This window comes from Podarcis filfolensis (assembly GCF_964270895.1).
Source record: "Podarcis filfolensis genome assembly, chromosome: 17".
NCBI classification, from domain to species: domain Eukaryota; kingdom Metazoa; phylum Chordata; class Lepidosauria; order Squamata; family Lacertidae; genus Podarcis; species Podarcis filfolensis.
The window spans coordinates 33,157,524-33,176,425 of NC_139621.1; the positions used below are offsets into that span (position 1 = coordinate 33,157,524).

Genomic DNA, 18,902 nt, shown 5'->3' on the forward strand with positions numbered 1-18,902 from the left:
ATTATAATCCATTTCCCCTCCCCGCCTGTGAATGTAACTTTACAAGCATTTCCTCAGTAAAATTACCTCCGTATGAACCCAGGAGCCAATAAATTCAGTACTTAATTACAATTCAAAACTAAATAAACTAACAGTTTAATTGATAGATTAACAAATCACTTCAGCAAAACCAGATTAAAACTAAAGCAAATTCGGTTTCAGTAATAACATACTCTTATTACAGATATAAGAGAAGCAATTGAGTTGGACCAGCATTGAGTTGGATGGGGCTTTTAGCACAGCTTTTTCTAGTTAGTCACTTTATCCTGCCCAAGGCAAACCTAAATTGACTTACAACCAGCCAAACAGACAACACAGATATATTGACACAAGAGGAAAAACATGAAAAATATCCTGCCTACTTCTAAAATGGCCACAGATAGTTAAAGGCCAAAGGATAGAGGGGGGAAATTTGCCTGGCGCCTAAAGATCTAAGCTGGTCTCAGGCGAGCCTTCCTGAGAAGAGAGTTCCCACAAAGGAGGAGCCACCACAAAGAAGACCCACTCCATCTGCGTTTACTCGGGAGCAAGCCCTGTTGCAGCGAAGGCAGTTTACTCCCTAGTAAGGGATGCAGTCATCGTGTCTTGCTGCAAAGAAGCTACGTTGCGCCGGGGCTTGGAGGAGCGTCAGGATTAGGTCCTCGCGACTCCATCCGCGCTTGGCTGAGGAGTAAAGGGCCTGATCCTCGCAACGGGACTTCTAAATGCGGAGCCGCGCCCAGCCGCTACCCCACCCAGTGGGACTCTTGCGCGGGGGATAAAAGCTTCTCCGCGCTTCTACTCCGTTACTGCTTTTCCCCGCTCTTTTATTCTTTCTGTGCTCGCCTTTGTTTCTCGCGCTGCTCCTGCGCGCCTTTTCCGCGCGTAATGGGGCGCGCTACGCTCCAGGCTGCGCTGCTACTGTTCTTCGCTACTGCGACTGGGTGGGGTTTGCTCCCCAACAAAGGTGAGAGTGTGTCAGGTGGGGTGGGGTCGTGGGCTATATATATATATATGTATGTATGTTTAAATTTTCTGTTTTGCAATTTTAAAAATTCATTTTACATCCTTAAAATACCAGTGACTTCCTTTCATCTCTTTCCATGGTTCATTTTACGCACCACAAATCCCTGCATATTTTACACAAAACTGTTCCATTCGGTATTCCATTGCTGCAGCCATCAAAACTTGTTTACATTGTTGAATTTATCTTGATGCTGCCAGCGTTTTCAGCTGTACACAATTATTTCCCATATATTCAATAAACGTTTTCCAGTCTTCTTTAAACAAATGTTCTTATAGTTCTCTTATTCTGTGTTGCCTCTGCAAGTTGTGCATATTCTGTCAACTTAAGTTGCCATTCTTTGGTTGGGACCTCGTTTTCCATTTTGATGCTAACAAAACACTGGTGCAGTAGTAGCATACATAAATAACCTTTTTTTGTCACCTTGTGGTAGTGGAATTTCAGTCTGAATTATCCCCAACAGAAAGGACTCTGGTTTTTTGGGAGGATGATGTGCCTCTCTCCTCTCAAGCTGGCATTGCTTTCGGGTTTTTGTTTTTTTACACAGTAGTCTTTAATCTCCTTAGTTTGCAGCTCTAGGCTTCTCTGGAAGGACCAGTGGGATATAAATTTAATAAACGAAACCACATGGTAGTTCAAGGGATACTTATTGGGGAAGTGAGGCTAAATGAAATGAGTAACGCGTGTGTATAAATAATTTTGCTTTGTATCCTTCATTTTGTGATGTTTGAATGACTTTATTGTACACTATCATGCTTTAAAAAAAAAACAAGTTGGCTTTTTAAAGAGTCTTGTAAATAAAATAACTATGGGTGGTGTCAAAATGAGTTCAGCTGCTACAAAGGCTTTTTCCTGTCCAGTAGGGTTTCCTTCCTGTGTTCTTTCCTCTCCCCCATGAACCCATTTTGGAGGTTTCCCCCCCTTCAATCTAGCAGATTTGGGGTGGGGGGAGTTAGGGCGGAGAGGACAGAGTGTGACTATACGCTATTTGCCTTGTACAGATGGAAAAGTTTGCAGTATCTCTCAGCAAGCTGTCTGTGGAGATAAGTGCATTCCTTTGACGTGGCTTTGTAATGGAGAGCAAGACTGCCCTGATGGTTCGGATGAGCAATGTGGTAAGCCTTTCGGAGCCTTCAAATGGCTGAGAGTCCATTTGGGAGACCAAGGTTCAGTGCCGGATTTACATACAAGCTAAACAAGCGATAGCTTAGGGCCCCACTCTCTTGGGGGCCCCCCAAAAAAATTAAAGGGGAAAAAACTGGATGTACATTTCCAAAATATAAGATCAAAAACAAAATAAAACCTACATGCAGCAACAGTGTTTTGTGTTGTGTAGGCTCCTATTTGTTATGTACAAATGACTTTAGATACCTATTAAGTTCATAAATTACCATATAGCATATATTCTGTTAAGTTGTGGGCGAACATATCAGACGACACAGTGATTCTTCCAAAGTAGCTCTTTATTTGTAAGCTGGAACGGAACTGAACTGAGGAGCTCAGTCAGCCGGCTTATATAGAGCTCCAGAACAATGTAACTTGCCATTTTCTAAAACTATCCAATCACTGAACGTCACTTTCGATCCTTCATTTGCATAACTATCTACAGTATCCCCCTGCTGGCCCAGGGTGAGAACTTCAGTACATAACACATTCAACACAAAAAAGTGACAATTTGTTGACAAAGGACAGCTGGACATATAAAGGGCCTAATTGCCTTCAGTAGCTTAGGGCCTCATCAAACCTAAATCCGGCCCTGCCAAGGTGGGATACCAAGGCTTCTAATAAACATTTTGAGATGGACTTTTAATAGCTCATGTTGTTTCCTGGGACAGCTGAAACTATGTTTTCCCTAGTCACTTCATTGGTTAAGCTAATGTCTTTCCAAGATAAACTTGTGTATCCATGTTGTTGTTTTTTAGTAAACTGCTTTCTGAAAACATTAATCAAGCAGTGTATAAATTTAATGAAATAATTTTATTACGCATGCCAAGTCCTTTAAACTCTTACTGTAGCATCTTTGCGGTGGATGTTGATTTCAAAGCAACTTCCCAGGCTACCAAAGTCCTCCTTGGCAACTATCCTATAGGCAACATTCTTTTTAAAAGGGAGAGTACCTAACCACTCCAGCTAAGTGCAATGTTAAATCAAGCTAAATAACTTTTATCGTTCAGACGAAAGATGTGGTGGTGATCCAAATGCATGGCAGTGCAAAGATGGAAGCTGCATTTCTGTTACTTGGCTTTGTGATGGAGTCAGTGATTGCATGGATGGCTCAGATGAAGAGAATTGTGGTACGTTCAAAACCATTTTTCAACATTTCCCTGGTATTTTGCTTCTCCGGCTTTCTCTGTGGTGCAGTGCAACTGATGCCCCTTGCATTTATCTCCTTCATCTCTTGACTGGATGAAGAGTTTTTTGTAGGCAACGCCCAGTGCAGAAGCTGTTGAAGCAGAGGCCAGCTTAAAGTCGAACATAAAATTTTCCTTACACTAAGAGAGGCTGGGCAATCCTTGCTCTCAACACGGATGGAGCTGGTCTTTCAGCCGAGCCCTGCTTCTTAGCTGCTGACAGATGAGGGAAGGAATAACCTCATCCCTAGTAGGAAGGCAAAATGCTGAAGGGAGTGCTATCATCTGGGCTTCTGTTGGTACAGTGGTACCTTGGTTCTCAAACAACTTGGAACCCAAACATTGCAAACCCGGAAGTAAGTGTTCCGGTTTGCTAACTTTCTTCGGAAGCCGAACATGCTTCGTTTTGAGTGTTACGCTTCTGATGTGAGTGCCACACTTCCATTTTGTATACCACACTTCCATTTTGAGTGTTATGCTGAGGTCTGTCTGTTTTTGCTATTTTGCGTTTTTGTGGCTCTCTTTTTGTGTTACTCTGTGGAACCCAATTCAGCTACTGATTGATTGATTGATTGATTGGTTGGTTGTGTGACTGCGGTACATTTATTGCTTTCATTTTATGGATCAATGGTCTTGTTAGATAGTAAAATTCTGAAGAAGTGTGCATGCACACGAAAGCTCATACCAGTAACAAACTTAGTTGGTCTCTAAGGTGCTACTGGAAGGATTTTTTTTATTTTGTTTTGACTACGACAGGCCAAGACGGCTACCTACCTGTAACTAGTAAAATTCATGTTAAATTTCTGTTTCAGGGGTTGTTTTTAAAAGTCTGGAACAGATTAATCCATTTTGCATTACTTTCTATGGGAAAGTGTGACTTGGTTTTGGAACGCTTTGGTTTTGGAACAGACTTCCAGAACGGATTAAGTTTGAGTGCCAAGGTGCCACTGCACTTTCTGCAGTGTTCAGCCTAGATTCTGCTGCAGTAAGGGGTGGCTGCCTTATTTTCCCAGTTACTAATACCAGTTTCTGAATCTCAAGGCAGTTGAATGTTTTGTCCCTTCATTGCAGCTGGTAAGCCCTTTGGAAACCACATGAGGTGTATTATGTTATAACGCTGGGGCAAGGTGAAGGTAAATATAGAGAATCCTTTTTATCCAAAAGGGCAGCATTGGCACTTAGGGTGGGTTAAGCTGCCTGCATGTGAGGGACAAGGAGTCCCTTAGCAAGAAAATAACTCCTCATCTCTAAAACTTTCCTATAAACACTTCAGCAGTCTTAAATTCCACATGTCTCTGAGAAACTCTTCTTACCTGAACTTTGGTCCACCTAACCCAGTTCCCCCTTGCTCTCAAGGTCTTGTGGAGAGATCTTTTCTTAGTCTGTAGACTTTAACTGGAGGTTCTGGGAACTGAACACAAGTCCTTATGCGCTCACAATGCATATTACTTAAGCATGGTATTCCAGACAACATTTGTTTGCTGTTGAAGGATGGGGTAGCTTCCAAGCTTGACCTTCAAATAGCCTTACTCCTAGTGGATTGAGCTTGGAGCACCTCAAAGTGTTGACCACATGAATGAAGGATTAGAAGGGCAAGTCATTCATTCTGTTGCTGCTATATCACTGCAGTGTGTGGAGAGAAAGTTCCATGCCGAGGAAATAAGCAATGCATTGATCCCTGGAAAGTATGTGATCAGCATAAAGATTGTGAAGATGGTTCTGATGAAGCAAACTGTCCCCCGAAAAACTGCCCAGCTGGACAGTGGCAGTGCAAGAACAGAGTGTGCGTTATGGAGGACTGGAAGTGCAATGGCATAGACAACTGCGGCGACCGCTCGGATGAAGATGGTTGTGGTAAGCCGCTTGGCCTCCTTTCAGAGGCATATAGGTGTCCATCCATTTGTGAAAATGCACCTTAAAAAGTTGCGCTTGAGGCTTCATGTAGTTGCCCTCTGAAGACGTATCAGGAAGAGATTATCAGGCTGCAACTTTCAGTAGATGGTTTGGATAAAGTTTGTTTAAAAGTACAAAACTATTTGGGCAGTAGTTTTCCTAAAACTGCTTTCCAAGATTTGGAACCTGCAAGTTTTCAAGTAACTTCCCCTTCCCCCCTCACACAGGATTCAATTTTGTTAGGGGGTTGAAAACTTGCTGGGAAGTATTTGACAGAGTTGGTTTAAGGTCTTCTGCTACTGTGTGTTGAAGATGAGGGAACCCAGTTTAATAAGATGCTGCATTGCACACTGCTGAGAGCCAGTGTGGTGTACTGGTTAAGAGCGGTGGACTCGTAATCTGGTGAACCGGGTTCGCTTCCCCGCTCCTCCACATGCAGCTGCTGGGTGACCTTGGGCCAGTCACACTTCTCTGAAGTCTCTCAGCCTCACTCACCTCACAGAGTCTTTGTTGTGGGGGAGGAAGGGAAAGGAGATTGTTAGCTGCTTTGAGACTCCTTAAAGGGAGTGAAAGGCGGGATATCAAATCCAAACTCCTCCTCTTCTTCTTCTTCTTCTGCTGGTATATATGGGTATAGCCAGGATTTTTGTTAAGGGGGGGCAGGACTTCTGTTGGGGGCAGAACCAACGTGATTGCTCAGTTAAGTATTTCTATTTTACTTGTTGGGGGGGGGGGGGAGCTGCCCCTTGACTCCTCTTGGCTACGCCCATGCTGGTATATTTTAAATTTTAAAATCTTGTTGCATCTTGTCCAAATTGAGCTTAAGACTTTGGCTGCGGTGAACATGTGTTTGAAAACTAAGAATGCTGTTTTCTTTAGAATTGGACTTTTTCAGATGCATAAACTTGTACTGTATGGTACTAACTTAAGATGTATTTTATGGGGTGCTACCCTAATATTCTAGCAAAGTTGATTACACCATGTCTTCAATACCAATATCTGGAGCTGGTATCAGACAGATTTGTCTTAGAAAAGGCCAAATTAAAACATCACTCTTCACATATCCAGTGCTGAAACTGTTCAAAGGCTTAATCAGTATCTTGAACCTGTCTTATAAAGCATTTTTTATAAAGCATACCTGAAGGAGCATCTCCGCCCCCATCGTTCTGCCCGGACACTGAGGTCCAGCACCGAGGGCCTTCTGGTGGTTCCCTCACTGCAAGAAGCCAAGTTAAAGGGAACCAGGCAGAGGGCCTTCTCGGTAGTGGCACCCGCCCTGTGGAACGCCCTCCCACCAGATGTCAAAGAGAACAACAACTACTAGACTTTTAGAAGACATCTGAAGGCAGCCCTGTTTAGGGAAGCTTTTAATGTTTAATAGACTATTGTATTTTAATACTTCGTTGGAAGCCACCCAGAGTGGCTGGGGAAACCCAGCCAGATGGGCGGGGTATAAATAATAAATTATTATATTATTATTCTTTCCATTGGCTGTGTAACAAACTGGACTACAATGGTGGTAGGATCCACTCAGGCAATGTGTAGGAAATGGAATAGGGCGCACAATACATTAGATGTCTTGAACTGGTTGCTGACACATTTAACCTTGTGCGTAATTCTAACTAACTTACAGCTTATTGCCCAGAAGGAATGATCCATTGTGATAAAGGGAAATGCATTATGGAATCTCTAATGTGCAACGAAGTGAAAGACTGTTTAGATGGCACCGATGAACCCAGCACCTGCGGTAATGAACTGTTTACACTCTTATAGTAAATAATTAAGAGTCTTCTAGTCAGCTGTTAGAGGGTGTCAGCTCTGTTTAACTCTTGTTCTATGCATCTAGGTAAGAACTGCACTCTGAACAATGGAGGCTGCATGCAGACGTGCACTAAGACTCATTGGGGTGTGAGGTGTTCGTGTGGTCCTGGTTGGAATCTTCAGGCCAATGGTCAAGACTGTACAGGTATATGTAAAATAAAACAGGCGCTCACTATTTAGAACTGGAGAAAGTTCTCTAAACTGCAAGTTGTGACCATTCATATATCCTGGGACACTATAACAATCTTCAACCTTTTCTGACCAAAGACCCATTTTTATCCCAGATACGCATTTGAGGACCTGATTTTTAAAATCATTTTTTGTATGGTGGTAGCGCTGCTTTTGAAATACGCCATAGAGCAGACTGCGACTCTCAGTAGTTGGTCCTAACCCACTAGCTTGAATACCAGTTGGCTAGAAGAGCCTTCCTAGTTGGCTTGAATACTGCTTTTTACAAGGAAGTCTTGGGATGCCAAGACACTCAAGCTGTCCAGGTAAGGAAATCGATGATCATCATCAAAATAGACCTTGATGTTGCCACAGATTCAAAGTTCTGACCTATAAAGTCCTACATGGCTGGGGTCCAAGCCATCTGAAAGACCAAAATCCCACATACGAACCTGCCCAGATTTTGAGATGTTCAGGAGAGGCCCTTCTCTTGGTCCTGCCATCCTCACAGGCGTGCTTGGTTGGGAATGTGGGAGAGAGCCTTTTCGGTGGCTGCCCCCAGACTCCCTCCCTAGAGAAGCCAGACCGGCTGGCTCCTTGTTGTCCTTCTGCCAGCAGATGAAGACCTACGTTTTCCAACAGGCTTTTGGCAATTGGCTACTCTTAATGAACTAACTGGTACTGTCCTGTTTCTATTGTAATTATTTGTATGTTTCAAACAGATTCTATGCATGTGTGTGTGTAGTTAAATTGTTTTTAATGGCTGCCTTTCTGTTTTTAGCAATTCTTGTTCATATCTGTAGGCCACCTTGAATCCTGCAAGTGGAAAAAGTAGTTTAAATAAATGCAAGTGGTTTAAATAAATATATAGTAATCATATAATAAATTGCATTGATCATAGTAATAAATACAAGGCTCTAAAAAGCTAGTAGTACTTCATGGCTATAGCAGCCCTTCTCAGACTACAGGAACTTATGTACATTACACTGACTCTGCTTGTTCTTTGCAGATGTTGATGAGTGTGCAATGGCTTACAGTCCCTGTAGCCAGTTGTGCAAGAACACAGTAGGTTCTTTTACCTGTGACTGTGTCCATGGGTACTGGCTCTCCAACAGAACTACTTGTAGGACTGCAGGTAGGCCCTCAGTTACATGGAGCATGAATTCCAGCTCTCAATGCTGATTTGCGGGGAGGTGGAGACATGGGAAGCACAAGACTGCCTAGCTTGGCAAAAGTTGGTACACTTGTAATCTCTTTTGTAGCAGTAATGCTCAGGTTTCTGGCAAATGGAGGGGAATTGAGCTCTTGTGGGCAAGTTAACCGCATGTTCTCAACAGACAATCTGTGAGGTTAGAAAACAAAAAGCAACAAAAAGTCAGGATTGCATGTCTTAGTTTGGGTACGTGCAGAGATATTTAACAGATGTCTTCCGTAAAGGACAACTCTAGTAAGTAAGGCTATTGGATGCAGCTTGAATATCTACTTACTGGCTAGATTTTCTATAGCTCAACAGCTAATAATGAGCAGGATTGCATTCTGGGACAAGGCCTAATAATGAAAAATCTCCTCCAGATGGTGCTACAAAAATACTTCTGGCTGTTGGTCGTGATCTTGCTGTCCTGGATGTAAAAACTCATGAACTGAAAACTCTAATGTCTATAAGGACATCGCCCAGCTCTGTTGCCTACGACTCGTTAAGGAAAGCCTATTATTGGGTTGATGAAGGAAGAAAGCTTCATATCTATGTGCCAGGGAAAAATGAGATGCTTCTGTATCCAGGTAAAGCTGTTGATATACTTGCAGTAACTGCATCCTTATCTAGAGAAAGCTCTTAATATATTTGTAGTTACCAAGTCATTGGCCAAATACTACAGCACCCCATTGTGTCCTTGGAAGCCTGTAGCAAGGCTTCTCAGCAGAGATGAACTTTAAAAGTACACAGAGAGCTGGTGCAGTATAGTGGGTGGTGCTGGACTGGAAAAATGATGCTAACAGGGTGAGCTGCTGACCAGTTGCTCACTTGGCCTGAGGTTTAAAGTAGGCGAGGAAGGACAGAACAACATGCAACACATGCCATAGGCGCATAAGTAGTAATTGCTGTTTAAATGTAAATGCAACAAATAACAGCATAATTTTAATAAGTGGCCTGAATCATGAAAGCAGGTGCTTATTTTCTTGGCAGCTGGACAGAATATTCCTTGCATATGTTCTCATAAGTAAAAAGACTAGATATTCTCAGCTGAAAACATGGTGGCATAGACTCTATTCTTCCTTGGTTGGACGCTACATTCTGCTTTTGGAGTAACAATCTAGGTGTGTCTGCCTTTTGTGGACAAGACAAACCCTTGCACCATCCTTGGTACTCCTGTTTGAGCTCCCAACATTATTTGTAATTCCAAACCGGGATTGGCTGCGAAAGCAATATATTCAGCTATTAGTGGGTTAAATGGGAATCCTAAGTGGAGTGGCATGGCAGATTAAAATAAGCAGCACAGGGATTTGTTAAGTTTCTTGTTCATGCTCCCAAGCAGAGTTTTAAACTTCCTCTTACAGGAGTTTGTTTCTGGAGCAGTGCTTCCAAATTAGGGGTCTGGGGACCTCTGGGGGGACCGGGGAACACACCCGGGGGGTCCTCCATGGCCCCATCCCTTGCCTCACCCCTAACTAATTTTTTGTCATTTTTGCATGGCAATATGACAAATTTTATGGTCTTTAGCAATTTTTTCAATATACAGTCATACCTTGGTTGCCGAACGCCTTGGAACTCGTACGTTTTGGCTCCTGAATGATCGAAAACCGGAAGTGAGCGTTCTGGTTTTCGAACGCCAAATGTCTGGCGCGGCTTCCGATTGGCTGCAGGACGCTCCTGCAGCCAATCGGAAGCTGTGTGTTGGTTTTCAAACAGTTCTGGGGTCAAACGGACTCCCCGAACACATTCTGTTCGAGAACCAAGGTACGACTGTATTGGCCAAAATCAGTTTTGAAATGACACCGCAATAACGATTTTGACCCAGCGATACACGGCAATATAATACTTCTCGCTCGAGGGAGAGGACAGCCGATTTCAAGGCACTGCGGATATTGCACAATGATCTCTGCTGATAACGCTGCTGATCTGAGCTGCCTTCCCTCATGCTAAAGAAGAACAGGGCAGCTGATTGCCTTCACTTCAAGGCACCACAGCACTACCTTTTCCTGGCACTGAGGCGGAGCAGCTTTTCTCAGTCATCAGGAAAGCAGCAGGTAGACGTGCATCTCTGCTGGCTGCCACTGCTGGCTAGATAGTTCACAAGTTCTTTCCAATGGTGGATCTACACACAGGGAAAAAACACAATAAGTCAAATTAAATCCTTATAACAAAAGGAAAAAAAGCTATGTAAAATTGCAATTTTTTTTATGCTCTCCAGCACCATCTGGTGTTGTATGCTTAATGCATTCAAAGCATTGTTTTTTGACTAATGTAGCTGAGTCCCAAGATCTCTCGCTGTAAGGGTTATGAAACTACTGAGCTTCTATAAATGTTTCTCTCCTAGATGCTGGCAGTGTCAACAGTATATCTGTAGACTGGTTCACAGGGCAGTTATATTGGACCAGCGGTGCCCCTGGCGCCATCTTTGTTGGCTTGAGTGATGGCAGAGGCTACGTGAAGATCCTGGAGAAGAACGTGTTGCCACAACAACTCACTACGTTTCCAGAAAAAAGGTAAACATACCTTGCTTCACTGCCATGACTTGGAATCTGTCTGGAATAGCCTGGCTTGAAGTCTCTATTGCTTTACTAGGGATGGGCGCATGTTAAGGGTGAAATCTGAAAGGCAGCTTCCTTTTAGATGACCCACTGCAGCGCTTAAGGTACAGTACTGCAGTTTCCTATTCTACCGTAGGCATACCATAGCCAAGTCAGCAACAGAGCTCCAGGAAGCAGATTTCCCAAATGGATGTTGTGGGTAGGAAAATGAGTGTCTGTAGAAGAAATATGGAGGTGGGTGGTGGTGGAGGTAACTAGAAAATCTGGTAGCAAATTAATGCCCTGTCTGTAGCTATACATGTTCCATTCTTAGTTTGGATATGCAATAAAGCATCTGTTGATTATGTGGATCCCAAATAAGTTTTGCTTGTATCCAAGGCATTTTGAATACTGAATCTAAATGGGCAAAGGTGAGTAATGCGTTTATAGTGACACTTCCAGGAGTGTAACAGAATTGCCCCTAGATAACTTAATAGGATGAGAGCGTTTAGGACAGTGTTTCCCCAACTTGGGTCTCCAGCTGTTCTTGGACTACAACTCCCATCATCCCTAGCTGGTCAGGGATGATGGCAAAGGTAGTCCAAAAGCTGTTGGAAACCCAAGTTGAGGAAACACTGATTTAAGGGCTTGAGTGGATTTATATGCAAGGTATGGAGAATGAAGGTGTTCTTCAGCTGGAATATTTTGGAGCCATAAAGATGCCTCTGAGCGTGCATAAAAATCTCCCTTGCCCTCTCACTGGAGAGCCAGTGTGGTGTAGTGGTTAAGAGTGGTGAACTCGTAATCTGGGGAACCGGGTTCGCGTCTCCGCTCCTCCACATGCAGCTGCTGGGTGACCCTGGGCTAGTCACACTTCTCTGAAGTCTTTCAACCTCACTCACCTCACAGAGTGTTTGTTGTGGGGGAGGAAGGGAAAGGAGAATGTTAGCCGCTTTGAGACTCCTTCGGGTAGTGATAAAGCGGGATATCAAATCCAAACTCTTCTTCAAACTCTTCTTCACTCAAGCCTGCGTTCCTTGTGTTGCAACTTCTGTGATGAAGGCAGGCCTTGCATGACTGGCCACTGAAAACACACAACGTGGTCCAGCTTGAGGTCCTGTATATGAGCTGGCTGTAGCCAGAATAAGTCTCTGGCAGAAAGGAATTCTGGAACTTGGAAAGCTTAGCCACAGCACTGATGTATCAAGGCACTTCAGGATCTGTTCAGGTGTTAACTTGGAAGAAAATGTTCCTTGTGGGTAGAAATAGTGAGATGTGTGACATGCTCTGCTCTTAAGCGTGCCAAAGAGTAGCTGGTCGCAAAACAATCGTATTGGATGCTGCTCCTGCAGTGCTGAGTAACCCAGTAACATGGTGCAGTCCTCTGATCACCTTTCTTTATTGCAGCTACATGTATTGGGTGAATCGTGAGCAAGGCAGGACTGTAATCGAAGCTGCGGGGATGGATGGTTCAGACAGACACGTACTTGCAACCGTAACCGCTGAAGACCCCGTTGGATTGACTCTTGATCATATAACTAGTAGATTGTACTGGATCAGTGCGTATAAAAAGGTATGAAACTCGGTGCACCAGAAATTCACAAAGAAGCCCGTGTCAAGTCTGTAGCATCTTGATGTAACATTTCATTGTCATCTGTACCAACAGAAGCTTTTTTCCATGCTGGAAAGTCGGGTGGGTTTGGTGCTGTTCCAGTCAGAGCAAGGGAAGGACAAGGGTTTGAAGGTCCTCTTTCCCTGCACTCACAACTCACGGTACCAACTCCCCACCCACTTACTTTAAAAAAAAAAGCTATACAATGCATGTCATGTCTAATGTGGCTCTAAGTGAGCAGGCAGCCTTGAACAGTAGAGCAAGCCTGTGAAAATGTGGGGTGGTAGTCCCTTTTGGACTATTTGAGGAAGCATTATAGCCAAATGGAGTTGCGAACAGGATTCAAAGCTAGTGCAGTTAGCCAAAATTGGTGTTTATATGTTCAGACAGTCTTGCATTGGTTAGCAAACCAGCTGTCCAACTTTTCTCCAGGTTCAGATCTTCAAAGGCAGTCCCACATTGCCGTAATCTAACCTAAAGGTTACCAGAGTGTAGGCAACATAATCTAGTCCGCCTTTCTCAACCTGTGGGTCCCCAAATGTTGTTGAACTACAACTCCCATCACCCTAGCTAGCAAGGCCAGAGCTCAGGGATGATGGGAGTTGTAGTCCAACAACATCTGGGGACCCACAGGTTGAGAACCGCTGCTAGGTGACCCCTGTCCAGATAGGGGTGCAGCTGGGCCACCAGCTGAAGTTGACAGAAGCCACTTGGTGCCCCTGAAGCCACTTGAGCCTTTAGCCCTCTAGGAATCTGTAATGAACTGTAGTTTTAAGGACTGTCCACAAAGAAAAATGCAAAACGTTGGTTTGAGGGGGCAAATGCACAATGGTGCAATTACATATGGCATGTGTCTGCACATAACCTCTGGAGGAAGGCTTTGCTCAGTAAAACCGAACAGTAGTTTTAGTATACACCTGGGACATGAACCTTGTTTGGTTGCCTTGACTCTAGTTGAGCTGTCTGCACTATAATGTAGCCCACGGTGGCGGCGATGGGAAGGTAATAGCACAGTAAACAACAGGAGTGTTTGTGTGTTCCATGGCAGCACTTCTGAATTGGCTTGGTGTTCTGGTGGGCGGGCAGCAGTACTCCTCAGACCTTCAGGTGAACTGCTCATTAGCTGGTGAAGGCCATAGAAATTGTCACTTGAAGCGCTTGAGTGCTAGTCCCCTCAGTCTGGTTTGGGAATTCTGACTTGGCTTTTCTGCTCTTCAGTCCATAGAGACTATCAAGGCCGACGGCACTGGCAGGTACACTTTCCCAGAGAAGCTGCTGAAAGCACAGGCCCCTCTAGGACTCGCTGTGTTTGAGAATTCCATCATTTGGGCAGACAAAGAGCAATTGCTCTCTGCATCCCTCACCTCCCCAGGTGTCGGTGTGTTGCTGAACTCTTCAGTGTCTTCGTTCACAGTACTGAATGAGCTACTGCAGCCTCAAAGTGAGTAAAACGCCCGAGAACAATTTTTTTGATGAACGGTGGATTGGAAGCATTTAAAAAAAACAAAACAATTTTTAAATCTCTCTAGCTATGTAGCTATGAGCGAGACATGTCTGGTAGCAGGAATGGCTATTTCATTTCCTCACTTTCATGTGTGTTGCCTTTAAATACCTATACCCAGGACCAGGCAGAGTTAATATTAACAAACCAACTGTTGTCTTGGTAGAGGGCTGGGTACATGTCTGGTTGGGGGTGCAGGCAAGTGGCCTGTCTTGGGCCAAGGGTGCTTAAGGTGACCCAAAGGCTATAAACCCCAGTGGTACTATTCTACCATAGAGTTGTCCTGTTGCAACCTTCAGTTTTGCTTCCTCAAGAATCTGAAACTTGACAGCCATAACTACTATAATGGGCACCAGTTGGACTTGTATCTCCCAGTTGGGAGCATTCCAAGAGCTCTGTTTGGCAGAACATGCAGCTAGGTAAGCATGCACATGCTTAAGCCTCCACATATAAGGTCTTCTATGTGCCTAACACAAAAGCAGAAGTGTCCCATATAAAGGAGTCCTATGCCTGTGTAGGGAGTGCGTCCCCAATGCAGCCTTGAACAACTCTTCACAAAATATTAAGATCTCTTTAAAGCTAGGAGGCACATGGGCCTTGAAGTATAGGCCCCCACTCCTTTGCTCTCTAAGTAGATATCTGACCTCAGGTGTGGATACTTGGAAGGGAAAGAAATGTGCTTATTAAGGAAATCTAAGACAAAACATATTGTCTTCAGTAGCTTTTCATCCTTTAAATATTAACTCTTCTCTCTGAAAGCTTTAGAAATCTAGCACTTCACATTTTAATTTGAAACTTAACTACAAACTGAAGTCCAGTTGATCTTGTCCCAGGCTCAAGTAGCATTGACTTGGTGAAATGGTGGACGTGGTTTCTATGTACCTGCCGCATAGACAATTTGGCCCTCTAGCTATTTGAGTTCTGGCACTTTTCAAGCATTCATTTGTTGCAATGACACTTGTACTGTAAATGTGAGGTGGTCAGGGATTTGGCTGGTGCTACATGTTCAGGGTAGGCTTGGGTAGGAAAATCCTAATTTGGACAGCATCTTCCTGGGGGAGCCTGTTTCCTTCTGTCAGCGTGCAACCTGCTTGATCTCAAAATGGCTCCAAGTATCGTTTAGACCAGGGTTTCCCCAACTTGGGTCTCCAGCTGTTTTTGGACTACAACTCCCACCATCCCTAGCTAGCAGGACCAGTGGTCAGGGATGATGGGAATTGTAGTCCAAAAACAGTTGGCGACCCAAGTTTGGAAAACTCTGGTTTAGACAACTGCTTGCTCTTGCTATCTAAATAGCTGCCTTGGTGTCTTATACGTGTTCTAAGTTCTGTAGATGGGGTGAGCCTGAAAATGAGAACCATCTTCTCATACTGCTGAATTCTGTGGCTGGCATCAACTTCAGCAGTTGTGTGCAATACGCGTGGTCTGTGCATTCACGGGAACTTAGGTTTAATTGCTGGATTCAACCTAGGAAGGGGTGGACCCATTCTTGGTCTAACTTGTCATCTTGGTCACTAGGTAACACAGCTGCCTGTGCACCTGGATTGTGTAGCCATATCTGCCTTTTGTCACCTGTTCATCCCAAGGGCTACAGGTGTGCCTGTCCAGATGGCACTTTTCTCCTGCCCTCAAACCAATGCGCAGGTAGGCTTGTGCTTTTAAATCTGGCGTGAAAATCCTTCCACAAACCACTTTGAGAATCCCTCTTTGTGGGGTGGGTTAAACACCAGTGTTCAGATAAGCTTATGCTACATTGCATTCTGGGGTTTTTATGAGAAACTGCTGGTGCTAAATTTTATCTAGCTGTTGATTAGAATGGAGATGTGTCCATGATTTGGATAGAAACCTGTCACACAGTCCCAGAAGCTCAGTTTCAGACAGGATTGTTTTGAATCTCCTGTTTTGGTCCGTCACCATGTTTTGACACACTTAAGAAAAGAAAACATTGCATTGTGGAGCTGGGGGAAGGCTGGGTGACCACTTCAGCCTTCCTGTCATAGAAAGATAAAGCGGGTCTATCTGCAGTTGGCTTTAATAGAAATGCAAAATCCAATTGGCCAGAATGCTTGTGGTAATAAATGCTTTCCCAGCATCTCGTCTATAGCTTTAAACTGACTGAGCAACTAGCATGACTACTTGAGCATCAACTTGTTACTCTAGCACCAAAATCAGACGGTGCAGGTATCAAGTCTATAAGATGCCTAGGTGACTACTGAAGTCATAACCTGTTCTATTTGTCATAGCAAGAGCAGTACTTGGGTTGAATAATATGGTGACACTGAGCTGGGATGGCTAGCAAGTTGTGCAAGACCTGTTCCTCAATTCCTGTACTCTTCCTGCAGTGCTGAATGTCTTGTATTCTACTAACAAGCAAATCTACCGTCTGGAAGTTGACCCAAAGGGGACAGTGTTGCAGCAGCATGAAGTGATTCAGGAGTGGCCAGAAAACGTCTACTTCCAGGACATGGACTGGAGCAGGGGATTCATCTACTGGACTGATGACAAAGGAGAACTGATGCGCTTCACTAAAGAGACGAAAGCGAAACTAATAATTCCTACAGGTTCGCCAGGTGAGCTCCTGTGCATTGCTGTAGAGCTTCTACACAAATGAAGCATGGACTTCTAAAACAAACTCCTAATGATGATGGCAAGACAGGAAATGGGTTTGGAAGAGAATTTACTTGGTTGGTTGGTTGGTTTCCAATCTGCTCCAGACTAGATTTACTCCCTAAAGCAGCGGTTCTCAACCTGTGAGTCCCCAGATGTTGTTGGATTACAACTCCCATCATCTCTGAGCTCTGGCCTTGCTAGCTAGGGGTGATGGGAGTTGCAGTTCAACAACATCTGGGGACTCACAGGTTGAGAAAGGCTGCCCTAAAACATCAACATGCAGACAGTGCAGGATGCTAAGGGGACAGCAGTTTACCTCTTCACCCATTTCATGATTCAATCCTTGCAGCTAGAGTTAATGGTATAATTATCTTATGGATACACTTCCTGTAACCAGTCCAGTGTTTGGCACAATGTGGTCCAGCTGCCACAGTGCCATAACCCCTAATTTCTTACTTGACTCAACATAACTTTAGGATTTCTAGTCTACGGTCTGTGCTGCGGACAGGGAAGAGACAAAGCAAAAGGCCGTAGAAGCCAGCGAGGCCTTGCACAGGAGTACAGTACAGTGGTGCCTCGCAAGACGAAATTAATCCGTTCCGCGAGTCTCTTCGTCTTGCGGTTTTTTCGTCTTGCGAAGCACGGCTATTAACGGCTTAGCGGCTTAGCGACTTTAAGAAAAAGGAAACAAACTCGCAAGAACTCGCAAGACGTTTCGTCTTGCGAAGCAAGCCCATAGGGAAAATCGTCTTGCGAAGCGACGCAAAAACCGAAAAACCCTTTCGTCTTGCGCGTTTTTCGTTTTGCGAGGCATTCGTCTTGCGAGGCACCACTGTAAGTCTTCAAACACAGATCTGACAGATAGTGCCGTAGCAGAACAAGCAAGGTCCCTATTCTGCTGCTTCTTAGGAGTGTGTTGCACAAAGAGGAAAGGGACGGGGTAGAAAGCAGTACTTCTACCTTTGACTAGCTTTGGAATCTTCGCCCATTGGAGAAGGCTCTTTTGACTATGGAAGAGCTCATGCTTTGCATCTGTTTAAAAGGATTTGTAGACAGGCCAGAAAATATGTGCACATCAGCCTGAAACCTTACAGCTACCTCCAGAGGGGCATCTAAGTGCTCGCAGTATCAATGACGACAGATGTTTCAGGAGAAAGATAGGCCTTCTGAAGTCTGAAGCAAGGAAGCTTCCTTGCCTGTTCAGCACCTCTGCTTTAGCTGTGGTGGCTTGCAGTGGGAAGAGGGAGTACAAGAGGTCTGGGAAATACCGTATTTTTTGCTCTATAAGACGCACCAGACCATAAGAGGCACCTAGTTTTTGGAGGAGGAAAACAAGAAAAAAAATATTCTGAATCTCAGAAGCCAGAACAGCAAGAGGGATCACTGCACAGCGAAAGCAGCGATCTCTCTTTCTGTTCTGGCTTCTGTGATAGCTGCGCAGCCTGCATTCGCTCCATAAGACGCACACACATTTCCCCTTACTTTTTAGGAGGGAAAAAGTGAGTCTTATAGAGCAAAAAATACGGTAGTTTCCCAGCAGCACAGGGCTCACTTCCATGTTCCTGTAACTTGAATAGCCCTTAGCACTTAACCCAACCCTTCCCTCTACAAGAAGTGTTTCAGCTAAGAGCTGCGAAAGAGCAATTGCAGCTTTGGCAGATGCAGCAAGGACAGTGGATTAAAGCTGTGGCAATACACAAAGGATAAAAGCAAAACCGATGGAGGAACTGATCCTCCTCTGCAGCTGGTAGCTTAGCCCTAAAGATTACCCCTCATCCTATTTTGTGCGGCAAGTAACTCATCCCCCCCCCGGTGCACTTTTCATTGTGCAGTTCACACAGCAGAAGACCTCCAGGTAATCCTCCCAGGACATTTGACACCTGTGCAGTGCCCCCAAATTTCAGCCAGGTACTACTTACCATTTTCCTTCCAGAAACAAAGGAAACACCTGCAACATAACGTGTCCCAGAAATGTACGGAATTTTACCATTGGTGTGATTACTACCCCAGGCCGTGTTAGCAGATTGGGACAATAAAAAACGACCCATCATAAGGCTCATTCATGCTTTCGCTTTCCCCTGAGAAGGCTCACTGTTTACCACTGAACCTGAGCAAATGTCAATCAAGTCATCTGGTTTGATGTTTGCACCGATTTAGCGCCAAAGAGCAGGTTTTGTG

General features: G+C 44.4%; 1 protein-coding gene across 1 annotated transcript in view; it reads left to right on the forward strand.

Moving 5' to 3' along the window:
• Positions 1-91: 91 nt before the first annotated feature.
• The window catches only part of LOC310752442 (low-density lipoprotein receptor-related protein 2-like), a 45,878-nt gene continuing 27,067 nt past the window's right edge, over positions 92-18,902 (forward strand). The window contains exons 1-13 of the mRNA XM_083592617.1: positions 92-985; positions 2,044-2,157; positions 3,217-3,336; positions 5,023-5,247; positions 6,920-7,033; positions 7,133-7,252; positions 8,285-8,410; positions 8,848-9,054; positions 10,809-10,977; positions 12,409-12,574; positions 13,832-14,054; positions 15,633-15,758; positions 16,457-16,684. Of these exons, the coding sequence (XP_083448743.1) occupies positions 907-985; positions 2,044-2,157; positions 3,217-3,336; positions 5,023-5,247; positions 6,920-7,033; positions 7,133-7,252; positions 8,285-8,410; positions 8,848-9,054; positions 10,809-10,977; positions 12,409-12,574; positions 13,832-14,054; positions 15,633-15,758; positions 16,457-16,684 (2,017 nt within the window). The 5' untranslated portion in view covers positions 92-906. The remainder of the gene's footprint in view (positions 986-2,043; positions 2,158-3,216; positions 3,337-5,022; positions 5,248-6,919; positions 7,034-7,132; positions 7,253-8,284; positions 8,411-8,847; positions 9,055-10,808; positions 10,978-12,408; positions 12,575-13,831; positions 14,055-15,632; positions 15,759-16,456; positions 16,685-18,902) is intronic.